This window comes from Neolamprologus multifasciatus, chromosome 7, assembly GCF_963576455.1.
Source record: "Neolamprologus multifasciatus chromosome 7, fNeoMul1.2, whole genome shotgun sequence".
Taxonomy (NCBI): Eukaryota; Metazoa; Chordata; class Actinopteri; order Cichliformes; family Cichlidae; genus Neolamprologus; species Neolamprologus multifasciatus.
Window position 1 is genome coordinate 11,574,762 of NC_140445.1, and position 17,018 is coordinate 11,591,779.

General features: G+C 38.6%; 2 protein-coding genes across 4 annotated transcripts in view; one reads left to right on the plus strand and one right to left on the minus strand.

Annotated features, from left to right (window-relative positions):
- Nucleotides 1-8,075, plus strand: part of nek6 (NIMA-related kinase 6) — a 26,945-nt gene extending 18,870 nt beyond the window's left edge. For both annotated transcript variants that reach the window (XM_085167649.1, XM_085167650.1), the window contains exons 9-10: nucleotides 1-69; nucleotides 791-8,075. The exon at nucleotides 1-69 is cut by the window's left edge and continues 45 nt beyond it. In XM_085167649.1, coding sequence (XP_085023775.1) covers nucleotides 1-69; nucleotides 791-901 — 180 coding nt within the window. In that variant the 3' untranslated portion in view covers nucleotides 902-8,075. The remainder of the gene's footprint in view (nucleotides 70-790) is intronic.
- On the minus strand, nucleotides 7,049-13,488 carry psmb7 (proteasome 20S subunit beta 7). Of its 2 annotated transcripts, XM_085167654.1 has the most exons (9): nucleotides 13,362-13,488; nucleotides 11,653-11,746; nucleotides 11,053-11,150; nucleotides 10,727-10,867; nucleotides 10,466-10,581; nucleotides 9,792-9,850; nucleotides 8,948-9,099; nucleotides 7,535-7,561; nucleotides 7,049-7,247 (listed from the first exon to the last, which is right to left on the minus strand). In XM_085167654.1, the coding sequence occupies exons 1-9, from the start codon at nucleotides 13,421-13,423 to the stop codon at nucleotides 7,136-7,138; spliced, it is 861 nt and encodes a 286-aa protein (XP_085023780.1). In that variant the 5' UTR covers nucleotides 13,424-13,488; the 3' UTR covers nucleotides 7,049-7,135. The 2 variants fall into 2 exon arrangements, with proteins under 2 accessions (XP_085023780.1, XP_085023782.1); XM_085167656.1 differs by lacking the exon at nucleotides 7,535-7,561.
- Between the last annotated feature and the right edge of the window lie 3,530 nt (nucleotides 13,489-17,018).

Sequence of the window (17,018 nt, forward strand, 5' to 3'; positions counted from 1 at the left end):
CTGTCCCTCTGTCAGAAGATAGAGCAGTGTGATTACCCCCCTCTCCCCCCGGACCATTACTCTGATAAGGTAAAGTAATACAAAGCCACGTTTGGTTTTGATTAACTTTTTGGTTTATTATGTTGCTAGTTTTATTTTTCTGTTTGGCAAAAAAGGTGTACAGAGCCTTGCAGGGGCCATATGAAGAATACATAGGTCCTTATATTGAGTGCTTGAAAAGCTATTCCATGAAAGCTAATACAGTTTGTTTCAACATGTTAGTTCACACAAGATAAGTGAATATATGGAGAGGAAGCCTACCTTCTCCACTCGCACTGATATTGGTAAACTTGGACAGATAATCATAGATTTGACCTTCCCCGATCAATAACGCACAAGCGCAATGCTGTTGAAACAGTGGCTCATTCCAGTCGTTGCAAGTTAAAAGGTTTAGACAGCATAATGTGTGGTATTTTGCAATATAAAGAAAGTACTATATTTGCCCTTGCATTTCTTTCTGTGTCTGTGGTCTTACTGACCACAGAAAGTGCTTTAGCTACAAGGCACATTTAATACATTTAGCATGACTGAACAATTCTGAGAACATGGCCTGTGGGTAAAGTGAACTCTCAAGTCCTACTTTACTACTACTTACTTTAGCTGCTTCTCTGAATGTGGTGATTTTTGTTCTGTAAAATAGCCCTGAAGCATGTGTCCTTTTGCCTACACCAATTTATGCACAGCGTAGTTTGTTTTGTTGGGTTTTTTTTGTTTTTTAAAAGCTGAAATAACAGCCTCATGCTTTTTGCAGCTGCGTGACCTGGTCAGCATGTGCATCAACCCAGACCCGGACCAGAGGCCTGACATTGTCTTTGTGCTGCAGTTTGCAAAACAGATGCACATGTGGACTTCCAGCACCTGAGTGACACTTTCAAGCCCTCTTATCTGCTCAATTTGAGGCTTTCCACTTACTATGTGCCTGTCCTTGCAGAAGCAAGTTTGCCCTTACCTCATCTTAGCAGACTGTAACCTTGGAAATACTGTGATGTATCTTTTCAATCATGGAAGATGTGAAGAGGTACATGGGTATACTCACGGAAAACAAAAGTGAGAGGTAACCGTATGTCTGCCTGTTTCTTTAGCTGAGAACATAGCCAAAAGAGCTGTGTCTCCCTCTGATGACAGATTCCTCAAATAAGAGTTGCATTCCCAGTTCAACCGTGTCTTCCTGTGTAGTAGGGCTGGGCAGTTTGAATATTTGTCATGTCTTCTACTATAATCATATCATACATGTTTTTATACATTGTAAAGTACCTCATTTAGTGTTCAAAATGGACAGCTAATAAATACCTATTCTCAGAAAAAAAAACAAAAGAATGCAGTTTCAGGGGAAACTGAAATTGAAGTGAAATCATAAAATAAAAATAGTTTTATGATCTGATGAAGCGTAGCTAGTTAATATTGCCTTTTACAAACAGTGGAGAGCTCAGCTAGCACTTCTGGAATATAAATATAGATAAATCTCACATAGGTTATTCTATTTAAGCTGCTTGGGCCTACATACATTTGCTGCTCGTTGCAACCCATCTCCAACTCCTTTTTTTCATCTTATTCTTATGTGAAATAATCAGTGCTTGCGTGTTGGCACTGATGCCTGATCTGTTTGTGCTGAAAACCTTTTAAGCTTTTTGTTGTGGGAAAGGCAGGGAGGTCATCCACGAATAAGGCCAGAAATTAAAAATGACTCCAAATGGAATAACAATCCTATTTTAACTGAGAAGTTCCTGACAGAACTGTGGCTGAAAGCTTAAAGAAGTAGCCAGGTTTATGGCATTATTCAATAATCACTTATAATAATGCTTTCTCATGGATGTCACATTCATTCACCTGTGGACAAGCAGCTGAGCACCCACATTGTTTCTGTCTTTTCTGATTCAGTATATTCTCTAAGTCTATGGAAACCCTAAGAACAATTTGGGAAGTTTTCTTAAGGGCAGTTCTCCATCATGTAGTGATTTATACATTTTCCCTGCTTAAAGACCTGGTGAAGGATCAAATCCTGTTAGGGTTGCAACCAGTGTATAAATTTGTGAAATCAAATATGTGGAGCAGTCTGTTGTGCAAACCCCCTATGAATGAAGAAGCAGTCAAAAGAAGATGTTGCTTCTGACTGAGGACAGTTTGTCATGTATGTATCTAAAGGTTGCCACCAGTGGCTCAAATCTGAAAGTGAACTTACATATTCATAGAACTTTCCAATCATATGTTGGGCTTTAAAGACTGAGTTACCACTGAATTTCTTGGATCAAGCCTTGTGAAGTCAAATGTGGCCGTATTTTAATTTTATGAGTTGGGAAATCATGTTTTGTCCACCTTATAAATCTCACTTTACTCTCCTTTTATCTGTGCTTTGGTTTCCACAGGTTTCAAAAAGAGACATTTGAAGCTGTTTCAGTTCTCCACTGTGTTCACATGCTGGTCTGTTATCCTCAGCGTCTTAAAGCCTGTTATTTACAAGTAAAGTTCTGTCAGTCAATACCCAAGGTCCTGTTAAGACTACATTTGATTTAGTTGGTTTAATTTGCGTTGTCACATTAAAACTGATGGAACAATAGAATTAAGAATCAGATGATAGTGAAAGACAAATGTTGTGTTGCTGGGAGGAGCAGTGGGACTGTGAGAACTTAACTCCATCCTGTTAAATTTTGTTTATATCACATTCTGTCAGTCCTGCAAACCAAAGACATAGAACAAAGGTGACCTGACTAAATGAAAAATACAAGTTATAAATGACTACCAAACTGCACTGATAATTGGCTGAAAGTATAAAAACGACTCTGGCTGAACCTCTGAAATCTCAGAATTTACAAAAAAACCCCAAACATCATCATGTGCCCAATTGGCATTCACCACAGAGCATCACATAGGGCACCCATTTAGTTCACAAGTGAAACAGGTTCACAGTGAACAATGTGACAGGCATGAATAGGTCTAGATGGTGGCAGACCTGTCAGTTCTGATATTCTCTGCTGAATTCCAGTTGAGCCACATGATAATTGTGAGTGAGCAGTAAAAGAAATCGGCTCTAATGCCATTAATTGCCTAAATGTTTCTTTGTGTTGTTGCTCGGTCACTGTGAACTGAATAGCCATATGTGCTCCTCCACATAAAACTCAAAAACCTTACCAGCCCCAATCAGCTCCATAGATAATTATATTTAGAGATCTGGAGTTTGTTTGTTTTTTTATTGTTGTTGTTGCCTAAATGTTTACATTTTGCATATCTGCAGTTTTGGGAAAGAAAAAGTGCTTCATGCCACAGTTTGAGTAAAGGCGAACAAATCAAACACACACAGAAATTAATCTGGAATTGATAGTGTTGCTCCAGTGGTGTTGTAGTTTTGTGTTGATTGTATGAGAATGCAGTCATGGTCTGCTTGTAATTTATAAATCTAGACCAATCTTGCTGTGAAACTGTAAACACCATAAACATTAGATGCTGTGAAAATGAATGAATGAATTACGCAATGTTTTTGAAATACATGTATTAGATGCACAGAGTGAGAGCTTAGTTTTCATCTTGTTTAAATAACTTGTATCTTCGTCTTCCATCTACCATGCTTATCAATCGTCTCCAAAGCATTGTGCCATTATGTTTATGTTGACTGTGCTTTTCTGTGCAAAGTGATATTAAATTCAGTTCAGTCATATTTCTTTTGATGTAAAGCTTTGCTTTTACCTTAATCACACTGAAACCTGGAGCAGATTCAATGTGAGGATGAATATGTTTGCTGTAGGTGAATTTAATTTTTTTTAAAATATGTTGGTTTAAATTCATCAACATCCCTTATTCATAACTGTCAGAATCCTGAAAACATGAGTTTGCTAGAGTAGCAACAATCTTTCATGGTAGCTAATCAATGAAAGACTTAGCTATAATTTTCTTGAATGTCTTACTTTACCCTTCAGCGCCCTAACAGGTACACACACAAGTTTTGTAATTTATTATCGTTTAGACCCGGAGTTTACCCAGTTTCTGTCTGATCTTTGAGACTTTTTGTCTGAAAATTAAATTAATTTCTTGAAATATTTTTATATTATTGTAGGGTTTTTAGCCTTACTTCAGAAAGTTACTTGAGGCAACTGTTGTTGAGATTTGGCGTTATATAAATTGAATTGAGCTGAACCTAAATGAATATAGGAAAATCCACAATTGTCACAGGAACATACCTGCATTACAGTAATGATAAAAGCTTGTTTTCTAGTTTGGTGTCTTTGACTCCAGTAGGCATACATGTAGTATGCCTACTTTTGATTTGACTTGATGAAACAGTCCTTAAGATATGATGTGATGTCTGGCACCAGGATGTTTGCAAGAGATCCTTTACGTCCTGTACGTTGTGAGGTGAGGGCTTCATGAATTTAACTTATTTTGCCTAGCACATCCCACAGATCCTCATTTGGATTGAGATCTGGAGAATTTGGAGGTCAACACCTCAGTCCTCAAAGTTGTTCTCAAACCAATCCTGGACCGTTTTTGCATTTGCTTTATGCCAGGGCGCGTTATCTTGCTGAAGGAAGCCACAGCTGTCAGGGAACACCATTTCCATGAAAGCATGTAGATGCTTTGCAGCAATGATTAGGTAGGTGGCACACACGGGGAAGAGAAAGTGCGGCTGATCAGACAAGATTACGTGTTTTTGTTGCTCCCTGCTCGAAGTTCTGTTGCTCGCATGCCCATTGTTGGCGGTGGACGGGCCGGCATGGGTCTGTGGTTATGCAGCCAACAAACTATGATGCACTGTGTATTTTTACACATTTCTATCAGACCTGACATTAAATTTTAAGTGATTTGAGCTACAATAACTCTTCTGTTGGATCAGACCACATGGGGCAGCTTACATTTCCAATGTGCCTCAGTGAGCCCTAGCCAACCATGACCCTGAACTGGTTCACCACTGTTCCTTTCTCTGACCACTTTTGATAGATACTGATCAACTTATTGTTGAATGCCCAGAGCCAATCCTAGATGCCATAGAGCAAAAGGTGGGATACTTCCTGGTCGCAGGACTAACACAGAGAGACAAACAACCATTTCTTACTACGACCAATTTAGAGGCTTCAATTAACCTGGCCCCACAAACTGCATGCCTTTGGGCTGTGGGAGGAAGCTGGAGAACCAAGAGAAAAGCCACTCAGATGGGGAGAATATGCAATACATAAAGGTCCCAAGGAGATGGTGGATTTGAACCCAAGACCTGGCAATAGTGCTACTTTCTCACTGTGCTGGCCCTTACTAGTTTTTAAAATGATTTAAATACACTCTCATATCATATAATCTTAACACACAAAATATTACAAGGGGTCTTTTTTTTCTGACAAAACTAATCAAAAATAAAGAAGCAGTGTGTGGAAAAATAACTAAACCCCTGCTTACAAAGGAAATAATAGGATAAGTAACAGCCTGTAGTAATACTTCCATCTAGTAAATACACAGTAGGGAGTGTTCATCACTGCTACTTCTCTGGGCATCAGTACAGCTTGTATCTTTTCTTCCAATTGTTCTTCACTCTTTTCCCTTCTGAGAGTTGTAGTGCTTTGGTGAGAGCCACAATCTCTGGCAACTGATCTGAGGCTGGCTGTGTAATTTTTCCCTTTTCCGTTCCCTTTCTCTCCCCTGTAACAACATCAGTCTGTATACAAGGTGAGATCCAGATGCTCCAGTGGTTCAGTTCGTAGATCTGATGTAGATGCAGGTAATTCTTCATAGTCTATTTCATCCTGTGTGTCATAATTATCCCTCTGGCTTCTGAGTATCACTGGTGAACCATATGACCAATCTTAGTCACTCATCCTCTCATTTCCTCAGGGCTGCTGAACTCCACTTGAAATCTCCTGATGTGGAGGAATCGGCATAGACCAGGGCCTCAATGACCATGTGCCCTCCTTACCTGAGATCTGTGGTTACATCCTCTTTGGCAGTCATATTGGGCCAATCTGTCATTAACTTATTTAATCTCTTGGTCCCCTCCTTCAAAAAGGACCACCTCTCTTCCTCACACTGTTCACCAGCATCCTGTTGTTTTCCTCCCTCTGCATCAGGTTCTCCCATAGGTGTGACATCTATTATCCCTGAATTCAACTACTGCCTGAACTGTAGACCAGCGTTCCCATGTGTGCTGTAATATTTTGGCAAACTCACACAATCAGGTAATTCTGGGTAAAGTTTGGGTACAGTACAAACTCCAGGTCTTGTAGTCAGCAGTCCAATTCTTTGTTATGTGGTCTTCACCTTGAAACTTGTAGTCTGGATTTTTACTTAGTCCAGTAGCACATATCTACAGTCGTTACCATGTGCTCTCGCTTGATATCCATTTCATCCCTCCTTCCTTCCATTCTTTCTGTGCTTGCTCATATTCTCCTAAGGAGTGCAGCCAAATACCCAGGCTGCACTCCTGGATATTAGCCCCTCAAGACGATACATACCATTCCTTTTTCCAGTTACCCCATCTCTTGTTGAAATTCTTTTCCGTTGTAGATCTGGCTTTCTTATCTTCTATACTATCCAACATCCTGTCGTTGACATATTTTTCTAATTGACCCAAATTCTGAATTTCAGGTGAGATTGCAATGTCCGCCATTACGGTCTTATTTAAATTCTCTTTTTACTGTTTAATGTATTTTCAAATTTCTCTCTTTTTTTTAATGTTTTAATGTTTGTTTTATCTGTTTTTATTTTTGTTTATCTTCTAGGGATAAGAACCTTACTCCCAGGTCTAATTATTTCTTTCCTTCCCTTTTCCATTATATTTCTCTTTTATTCTTTAAAACCAAACACAAAAACTTCACCAGTTACTAAGAATTAAACAAAAATATATATATTTTAAAATGATGAGAATGCAATGTTTTTCTCTTTTTCCAAAACTAGAAACCTCAACTTTAACAAAAATAATTTTAAAGTTAAAATCTTTTAGAATTAAACATTTAAGACAGTAAGCAGCTTTGATATGACTGAATTTTTTGAGACCATTTTATTTCTAGTTCAAATTTAGGCACAGCCAGGAACAAAACCAGGGAAAAATATTTTATTTCAAAAATGGGAAAAACATGCAATGTGTTTTAAGCTTTCTCAGGGTAGTGAGTCACAACATTCTATTTTAGGAGGTGTCCATGGTCTGTACAGACTCCTCCAGCAGCTCCAGGTCAATTGGAGTTACAGCCTTGGTCAGGACACCCGTAGTTCCCTGTTTGTACTTGTAGTCGCCGGTTCTACAAAGAGATACATGGAATAAAGATTTCCAATTACAAAAACAAAAACCCCAGAGCTTATCTCTTCCATGTAACAAGTCTGTGCTGGCGCTCATTTAATACACGTTTTGTTTTTATTAGCACAACATGCCACTTCATCTAAAGCACACTGCCATGCACATTAGTTAGGCGAAGTCACACTAAGCAGGCCTAGTGGACCCAAATCAGAAATGTGGTTAGTAGTCCACTCAGGTAAAGGTGACAGACTGTTAGGCTTGGACTACAAAAAATGCACTCTGTATACTCACAGCTGTAAGGCTTCAAGCTCAGTGACTCTTCAAGCAGAACAAGACAACAATTCAGCGTCTGATCATCAAATGCTGCTTGTCCACATGTCCAATTTAACACAAGTGTACAAGTGCAGCAGCTAAATATCTTGAATTCTCAGGTCTCATAGTGACTCACAGTCCCAAATGAGAATTTATTAAAGGAACAGAACTTTCACTGTTCTTTACAATCCATTTGACTTGTGTTGGTCAGACATGAAGCAGCAGCATCTGCTCTTACAACTGGCTGCATTTGAGTGCTCAACGCGAATTGTGTGACAACAACCTCAACTTTGAACTGAAAACCCCCCAAATATGAGACGTTTTAGTTCCCCAACACAAGAAACAACATGCCTCGAGTTTGCGTTCACCACGTAATCACAGTTAAGCACAGGGTATAAAATAAAACAATAATTCATTCGTTCATTTCAAAGGGATGGAGCCTTTCCAAATACCATCAGTCTATGACAATGTTAAAATGCAGATGGCAGCAATCACACATGCAGGACTAATGATTAATAACTCCAATAAGGTGACAAAAAACAAAACAAAAAGAGTCCTGGGTTTAAACAGTGACCAGAACTTGACAGCTGCCTCATAATGGATCCCCTCTGTGTGATGTCTGGGTGCAAGAACAGACATGGCTCTTTACAGAAAGACTGGCCTTTTTATTGCAAACTCAAAACCAGCCAAGAGATTATTAAAAAACTGATGCCAATGCAATGTAGGAAGAACACTGGCAACCACCAGCTCGACTCCTCAGCCTCTTAGTAGAGACACCTATGGTATCAATTTGGAAATACTACATCACTGTGTTCTTAAGTTATCACGTTGAGAAGATTTTCAGAAAACTTACTCTGACCTTGAGATCAAGGTCACAGATTCAAACTCATTCGAGACTTTTGGCAGATGCACATAATCAATTTGAAGCGCCTACGTTATCACATTCACAAACTTAAGTGTCCACGCCACCCACCTGCCTGGCGGGGTGAGGACAACACCCCATCAGTCTTTTACAGCCGAGGGGTAAAAATTTGTAGTGGCCTGTTAAGGGGTACGTTTAGCAGAAGAAAGTTGTGTGAAAGTTGTTCATTTAGATACTTGTAAGGCTGCTTTTAGGGTCACAGCTTACCCCCTTAGTATGAGGAAAATAAACTTTGTGTCACTTCCTTCAGGCTGAGCAGGAGTTGGGGAGACAGAATCTGTAGTTATATTTAAAAACCAGAATTCAGAATTAACTCATCTGTTTCTGGGACTGAAAACTCCCAGAAAAACATTTCCATCAGCTCTGGATTATCCAACTCACGTCATCATGGTAACAATCTCAGGAAGGGATGAAATGCAGATGCTAATTCAAAAGCTAAACTATCGTTTCTGAAGCATTATCGTTCTTACCTGACACCTTTCTTGTTGGCCTCATCATGTGGTCTGATGTAGTTCACTTTGTTCTTGGTGATGACACACAGGTCGATGTTGCTGCCAGAGCCCAAATCATTAAAGATGCCTGCAGCAATGGCATCACGCACAACCTGCTTGGCTGCGTCCTCCTTTGGAATCAAATTTAAAAAAAAAAAATTAATTACATCACATTTTTTTTAATCTGCAGGTAGCATGTTGTGTCTATGTGAACTACTTGTCTGACCATGTCTTAACCTTTATTTTAGTATAATGGTCTGTAAAACATTGGGAAAGAGTTCAGTACTGTGTTTCCATTTGAAAGTGATTAACAAAATCTTCCTCCACTGTTATTTTTTTTTAATGTCACATGTGGTTTAATGTCACACGTGGTTTCATTTCTTTAAAATAGAATACGTGGCAAATCCTTCAGGTATTACACTCCTCTTCTTTGGAACCTGCTCCCAGTTTGGGACATAATCTCTACTTTTAAGATTAAGCTTAGGCTGCTAACATACTTGCATTTAAATGTCATTACTGCATGTTAGTTTCTGTTTTGTCCTTGTCTTTGCACTTTTTTCACCCTCTTCCCTTTCAGTGACTGATGGCTGCTGGAACCTTCCCAAGCATGACTCTTCTGGTGGTTTCTTCACATTAAAAAGGGAGTTCTTTGTTCCCACTGTCACCAAGTGCACCTCATAGTCTTAATGTTGAGGTTTTCTCTCCAATACTGTAGGATCTTTAGTTTACAATATCAAGTACCTTGAGGTGAGTCCTGTTGTGAACTGGTGATATATAAATAGAATTAATTAAACTGAATAAAATACATAAGTGGCAGAATCACCTCCATGTCAGGCTTGTAACGGTCCTCAAACACTGCCATGGCAGCTAGGGACCCGGAACCTGTAGGGAAAAAAAATGTACATTACTAAGGTGACAACTGCCATAATTAACCGAGTCAGAAAACATGACAAACAGAACACATTACCACTATAACTCATCTCCAGTCACCTGACACGACTCATTAAACTACATTAAACACCATTAATCATGACTAAGAATCAATTCTGTCTGCACGAACCAGGTCACAGACCTATATTCATTCTTTTAAATGTGTAGGATCAGACTCTCATATAATCCTACTTCAAATACACCAAATTATTCCTAAATGAGTGAAAACAACTTTCCCAGTGAAAAGGTGAATAAGCTGGGTAACAGAAAGAAATGTGAAACCGTTTTACCCAGACTGCAACACCTCCTGACAGAAATTTAAATTTGTGAATTATCATTTTTTATTTCATTTATTTTTTGCAATTTCTGTTGGTTCGTCTATTTTAGTAGAAACATTTGTGACATTTTACAGGAAAATACCAGGATATATACATTTAAGACTATCAAACTAAAAATATCAACATTTGATGTTTGGTTCATGTTGCCACTGTTGGTTTTACACAAATCCAACGAGACGTAAAGCTGGAGCTTATACATGAGAGGCATATAGCAGTGTGTGGCACTGACCCATAGTAACATAGGGCAACTTGTCAGTGGAGCCGTGAGGGTAGATGCTGTAAAGATGAGGGCCATTGCAGTCTACTCCACCCAGGACCAGGGCAGCACCAATGTAACCCTGGTACCTACAAACACAATCACATATACCATTTTCTTTTTTTTAATATAAACTTTTAACAAGAGCGGAAATATGCAATGTAATTTGTTCCTCACTTTCTTTAGGACTACTATTACATGATAATACTGAGTTACAGAGAAGGAAGCGTATACCTGAACAGCATCTGTTTGAGCATGCGGTTGGCGGTGGCAACACGTGGCAGCCTGCCTGTGGAGAGGGAGTGCAACTCCAGGTTGGAGGAGATAAGCTGAGTGGTCATCTCTGTGTCTGCAGCTGTTCCTGCCCCACAGCAGCTGGACAATAATGCAGTTGCACCAGAATCAATGAGATTCATAGAAACCCTCACTTCAATCAATCACATTAATTTAAAAAATAAATAAATAGGGATATTTTCTCAAAGCTTTGTGTGTATGTATAAGTATAAAATCTATATTTAAAAGAAAAAAAAAATCACAAAGCTCAAAAACCTGTTACTTACTAAATGTTTGGGGATATGTAGTGGATCTTGGAGCAGTTCTTGTCTGCCACTATCATTCCCTCAGTGGCTCGTGTGTCAGCTCCAAGGACAACTCCATCCTTCACAAAAAAAAAAACACAACACAACATTCAAACTCTAAAGAGCCACTCTGAAACACTGCTGGCTTTAGTGCTATTCAGCAAAGGTAAATAATAATTTAAAACTTTGTTTCTGAACCCAAGTATCTTATAGTACGAGTATACCACTTCTGCAGAAGACTAAATTCTGATTAACTGTTTAATTCTTTAACAGTCAACAGTTTTTCATTATTGTAATACTTTTTTAAATCTATTGAAAGCAAACTTAAAAAAAAAAGAAAAGTACCCTATGTTTATATGCACTCAACAATAACCCTGTCAGTGCGCCCCAGGGCAGCTGTGGCTACAGTGTAGCTTGCCATCACCAGTGTGTGAATGTGTGTGTGAATGGGTGAATGACTGAATGTAGTGTAAAGCGCTTTGGGGTACGTGGACTAAATAAAGCGCTATACAAATACAGGCCATTTACAACACACTCGCTCCTAACTGACCAATGTGCAGCAGCCTGGTTTTGGTAGCTCACCTTAAAGACAACACCGCAGATTGTGGTTCCTGTTTTTCGAGCAGCAGGGACACTGCAACCCACTTTGATAGCTTCAACTTCCAAAACTGCATTTCTGAGAAGAAAAATATTACTGGTGCTGTAAATCAGACACAACCTAACACGACTGCACAGTTACACAAACACAATTGTGTTCATATGTCATCTATTGAACATTTTTTTACTTTCTACTGAAGCAGCCTTGCATCACAGTCAAAAGTTCAAAATATTCTTTACTTACATTGCCATTAAACAAATAATACAAACATAAAAAAGCTTTGGTTTAGAATAGCACCCACAATGACAATAACAGAGCTCAGTTTTGTTTTTTGTCTTACATGTTTTTGAATTTCCAGAGCAAGATGGCTAGTTTTAATACATTTTCTTTAATGAGTCGCCTTTATCAGGGTAACGTTTAAAGAGCACATAGGTTTTAGAATATTAGTTCAGTTAGTTTTGCATTTCTATTTTATGTCAGTTAGGCAAAATGTTTTTCATATTTATATTATAACACAACAAATTATATCATAACACGTTATAATGTAAGGGTATATTATGTAACTATTATATTATAACATAACCATGTTATAACTTGTTTCAGTCCACTTTTCATGTCAATAACTGAATTGAGGGTTCGCTTCGTGTTTTTATCGTTTTAAATATTTTTTCTTTAGCTCATTTTGAATGTTTATTTTAAATTCAGTTGCGTTTTAATTTGTTTATAGTGTACAAGATCCTGACTGCGAATCGCTGGAAGCGGGTGAAGGAAGGGACTGTCGAATGTTGACTGGTTGACAAGTGTGCCGGAATAGAGCATAGTGATCGCGGAGTTGATCGTGAATGAGAAAACCCCGAAAAAAAAACGTCAAAGATAAAAAAGAAGAAGAAGAAGAAGAAAAGAATGAAAAGGACAGAGTGTGAACACGTTTTAACACTCAGTTCCACTTCAGCTCTTTATATGTTACGACCCAACTGGTGTTGGCCAGAGGGGCCGATGGCGCGATATGGCAGCCTCGCTTCTGTCAGTCTGCCCCAGGGCAGCTGTGGCTACAACCGTAGCTTGCCTCCACCAGTGTGTGAATGTGAGAGTGAATGAATAGTGGCATTGTAAAGCGCTTTGGGTGCCTTGAAAAGCGCTATATAAATCCAATCCATTATTAATATTATTATTAACAAGAGCGGACAGACACTTAAAACTATGCACACTTCATATTTAATTTAGCCAATTTTGCAATATGTATACTATTGCAGACGTCTCGTTTTTAATTTGGATGTGAGTTCATGTTTTTTTCACAACTAGCTAACCATAATCCCCTGATTGGCTAGGCTAGGCGGGGTATTCGTGTTCCTAAATAAAAACTGCCAGGACCTGTTTTATTTTACCTAACGAAGTTCAGACTCTTTATTTTTTTTAACGAAATGACTTCACTGCAACATATATAAAAACACACGCAAAAACCATTATGAACAGCAAAGCCTGTCGTGGTTTTAAACATGAGCGGCATGTGAATCATTAATACTAACATGGGGAAAAAGCCTGAGTCACTGTGTGGAAGCCGAGTTAGCATCACTGGGAAAGCCAAACGAAAAGGCGACAAACCTAAGCGGCGTCCACATTTAAACAGTGGCATCTATTAAACTCAATGATGTACTTCCTCTGCTCTAATTTTCATTCGCGGAAAAACGCTCACCTTTTACAGTTGTCGAAACTGAAACCCCCGAAAGCTGGCCGGACTGCTGTCAGTGTCGCCATCTTAGTGAATGAATGCTGTATTTCCGGGAAGTAAAGGAAGTTGCTCTATATGTTATGGGGACCATATTGCGGTATGGCAAGCCAGAAGAGCCAAACATCGGCACCGAGTGGCGTTTTGAATGCCCCCACTTGAGTGGCAAAAAACCAAGAACGTACCACTGCTCAAATTATCTGAAGTCCTAAAAGCAAAAAGTCAAACTTAAGTTTCACATTCTTCTTTTATTAGAAATAATCAGATTATTACATCTTGATGCATTCTCAATCATCCAGGAAAGTAAATCTCCAAAACGTTGATTCTGTTCATCTGGACATAGCGTTTTGTGGGAGAAACGTTTCGTCACTCATCCAAGTGACTTCTTCAGTCTCAGCTGACTGCAGGTTTCCCCAATCTTATAAGCAGTACATTATGTACTATTTATAAGATTGGGGAAACCTGCGGTCAGCACTGTATAAACAGTACATACAGTCAGCTGAGACTGAAGAAGTCACTTGGATGAGTGACGAAACGTTTCTCCCACAAAATGCTACGTCCAGATGAACAGAATCAACTTTTTGGAGAATCAGATTATTACATGCTTACATTATTATTACGTTATTATTTACATGCCAGAAATATGCACTATGTACGTTACCATCACCAGTGTGTGAATGTGTGTGTGAATGGGTTGTGTAAAAGCGCTTTGGAACTAGTAAAGCGCCATACAAATACAGGCCATTTACTGTCATGAACAAATGCTCCGCCAAAAATATAAACCGAATTTTCCATAATTTATTGGGTTAACCCTCTGGGCTCCAAGGTATAACTGGTCATTTTTGACTACTTTTGATTTTACCTTTATATTTCACCTTTAAAACTATTGTCTTGTCTTGTTATTATCAATATTTTCAGCACAAACTCACCTGTCTGAATATACACTTATTTTTCATTGGCATACTGTATTAACACAGCTGATCTAAATCCGAGTAGGGAAAACCTTTTTTTTTTCTGTAAAAAAACACAAAAATGTTCAGTGAATGATTTTTATAACTTGAAATGCAAATATAAATTGTAGATTTAAAAAAAACTTATGCACAAACTTTGTAGATATATACAACTATTTACCTAAAAATGCGAACAATGCCTATGCCGTTTTTTGTACAAACATTTAAAACTACTCAACTACTAAAACAGAACAATTTATTTGGCACAAACAAATTTGTGCCATTCCAAAAAATAGTTTGTTTGCCACAAGTGGCCTGGCCTGAAACCTTTATGTCTAACAACAGGAGGTGTATCACTCCTGTTTTACACCTGGAGACAGCGTTTACACAGCAATCTGCAGATTAGCATTGCTGCTAAAATGCCAGATTGTAGCTAGGCTTGAAGTGCCAGATTGGCATTTTAGCAGCAATCCTGACATTCACTAGTACTCTCATTATTTTGACAGCAAAATAAATAACCACATGTCACACTACCTACAAATAACAACACAACTAGGGGCAGATCTACAGGGGTGGCATGGGGTTCCACCTTAAAATAATCTCTTGCCATCTATAGTGACACCCCAGTTTTGCATTTGACAGTACATTTTTCCACCAATAGGAAAGGGATGGCACTTTTTTCTGGTTTATTTTTGCGTTGTCCTTAGAAAATGCTGTTTGTACCATTTCTTCCTGCACTAAAAGTGACAATAGTATTGAGAAAAAAGCATTGTGTATTTTTTTTTAAAAAAATTAAAACCCTGGTTTTAGTGGCCTATAAACAAAATGTAAAAACAAGTATATAGTATGAAGTCTGAACTTTCAACACAAGTTGATGTGTCTCCGCATCTTGTTGCTATGTCAGCTTGAATCAGTTATGTGATTTAGAGACACCAGCGTGTCTGACGACCCTAGAGGGTTAATAACATTTACCTTCCTTCAATTTCCAGACTTACAATCAACTGCCTGTGTTGAAATCTAAAACAAACGTGAGCTCTGGCATAATCACAGGCGTCAGTTGTGACTGACAACAAGAAATAAAGTCATTCCACGCTACGGGCTGAACCATTTTTTATTGATTGCAATATATTCAGTTCTAGAATTTACATTCAGTGTTAATTGTAGCTAGGCTTGAAGTGTTAATGTTAGCTTATTTTAGTAAACAACTTTATCATATGCAAAACTAGATATGGAGCCCGAGTTATTACAGTCATTGTTTTTCAGTATGTTACACTGTGTATACTATGCATTTGCTGTGTGTATCTGATCTGCGCATGTGAGGATAGATGACTCATGACTATAAAACAAATCTACTTGTCAGTATAAATAAAGTATCCAGAACCTGAAGCTGACCCATAAACAGGCCTTTTGCCAACTTTATTTTTATTTTCAAATTTTCCCACTGCTCTCACGGACAGCGGACATGCTTCCTCTGAAAAAAACCAGCTTTGTCTGCTCCAGTAGATGTTACTCCATATATATGTGTGTGTGTACTGTAGGTATTAATGTTTACCTGCTATTATCAGAGAATGCTAAGATTAACATCAAAGTGTTAGTCCACATTATCTGGATCATATTCAAAATAAACAGAGATTAGTTAGCTGTTAGTGTTTTCTAGTAGATAGGTGACGAGCTGTTGTGTTTATTTAGACAAACAAACGTCTGCTATATTTGAAACAAAACTAAAGAAAACCCATCCACCCACCCCCCAAGAATGCAAAAATCAGATGTCCCAGTTTTATAATAGTACTGAACACAGCCTAGGTTTGTGTAGACATGTGGAGTCCCAATGTTCCCTCTAAACTGCGCGCTTGCGCAATAGCGCACTGCTGGCACGGTCTCTGCGCACAGAAAATCTGTGTTGCGCACAAAAAAAAAATCTAACCTGAATTGAAATTAAAATTAATACTTTAACAATTCTGTTTTGCAGTGTTAGTAAGTAAGTGACTGGCTGCTCCCGTATGGGATTAGAACGATGCCACCTCATCCCATAGTCCAGCCAATAATGCGATTCACATTTGTATATACGCTGCTATATAACGTCGTTGACAGGCTATGACAGTGTCCTTATGTGCCGGTGTTTTAGCTAGCAAAGCTGCGTGGCTGATGTTGAGTGAAGCCACATTAATAACAACGTTTAGAACCACTGGAGATGTGAGCAGGACAGACGGAACAATTGACGGGAAAAGTGTGGACTTTATACCAGTTTTTAAATTGTGTTGATCGGCCACGTAAAACCAGAGTTATGATAAAAATATATGCAATGTTTGGTTTTCTTCCTGAATACTACTGTTGTTTATATTTATTGTGGGAAGAAAGGTAAAAACAGCGTTTTATAAGGAAAGCCTCAAAAGCGCTCTCCACCTGTGAGCAAAAACCAAACCAATCCCCCCACCCCACCCCAGCCTTGAAAAATGTACCATGGCGACCAATCAAAAAATGATATAGCAACATGGCATTTAGCTGTTTAGGAAGGGGGGAAGTTTTAGGAGTAAGGTGGTGTTTTGAGATGTGAGAGACTTGCCACGTTTAGCGCAAATATTGTGTAGTTAGTGTGTAGTGTAGTCAGTAGTTTTGTTGTGTGTGTCAGAACAAGGAGGCGACTACTGAATATTACAGGTGTTACAGCAGTGAT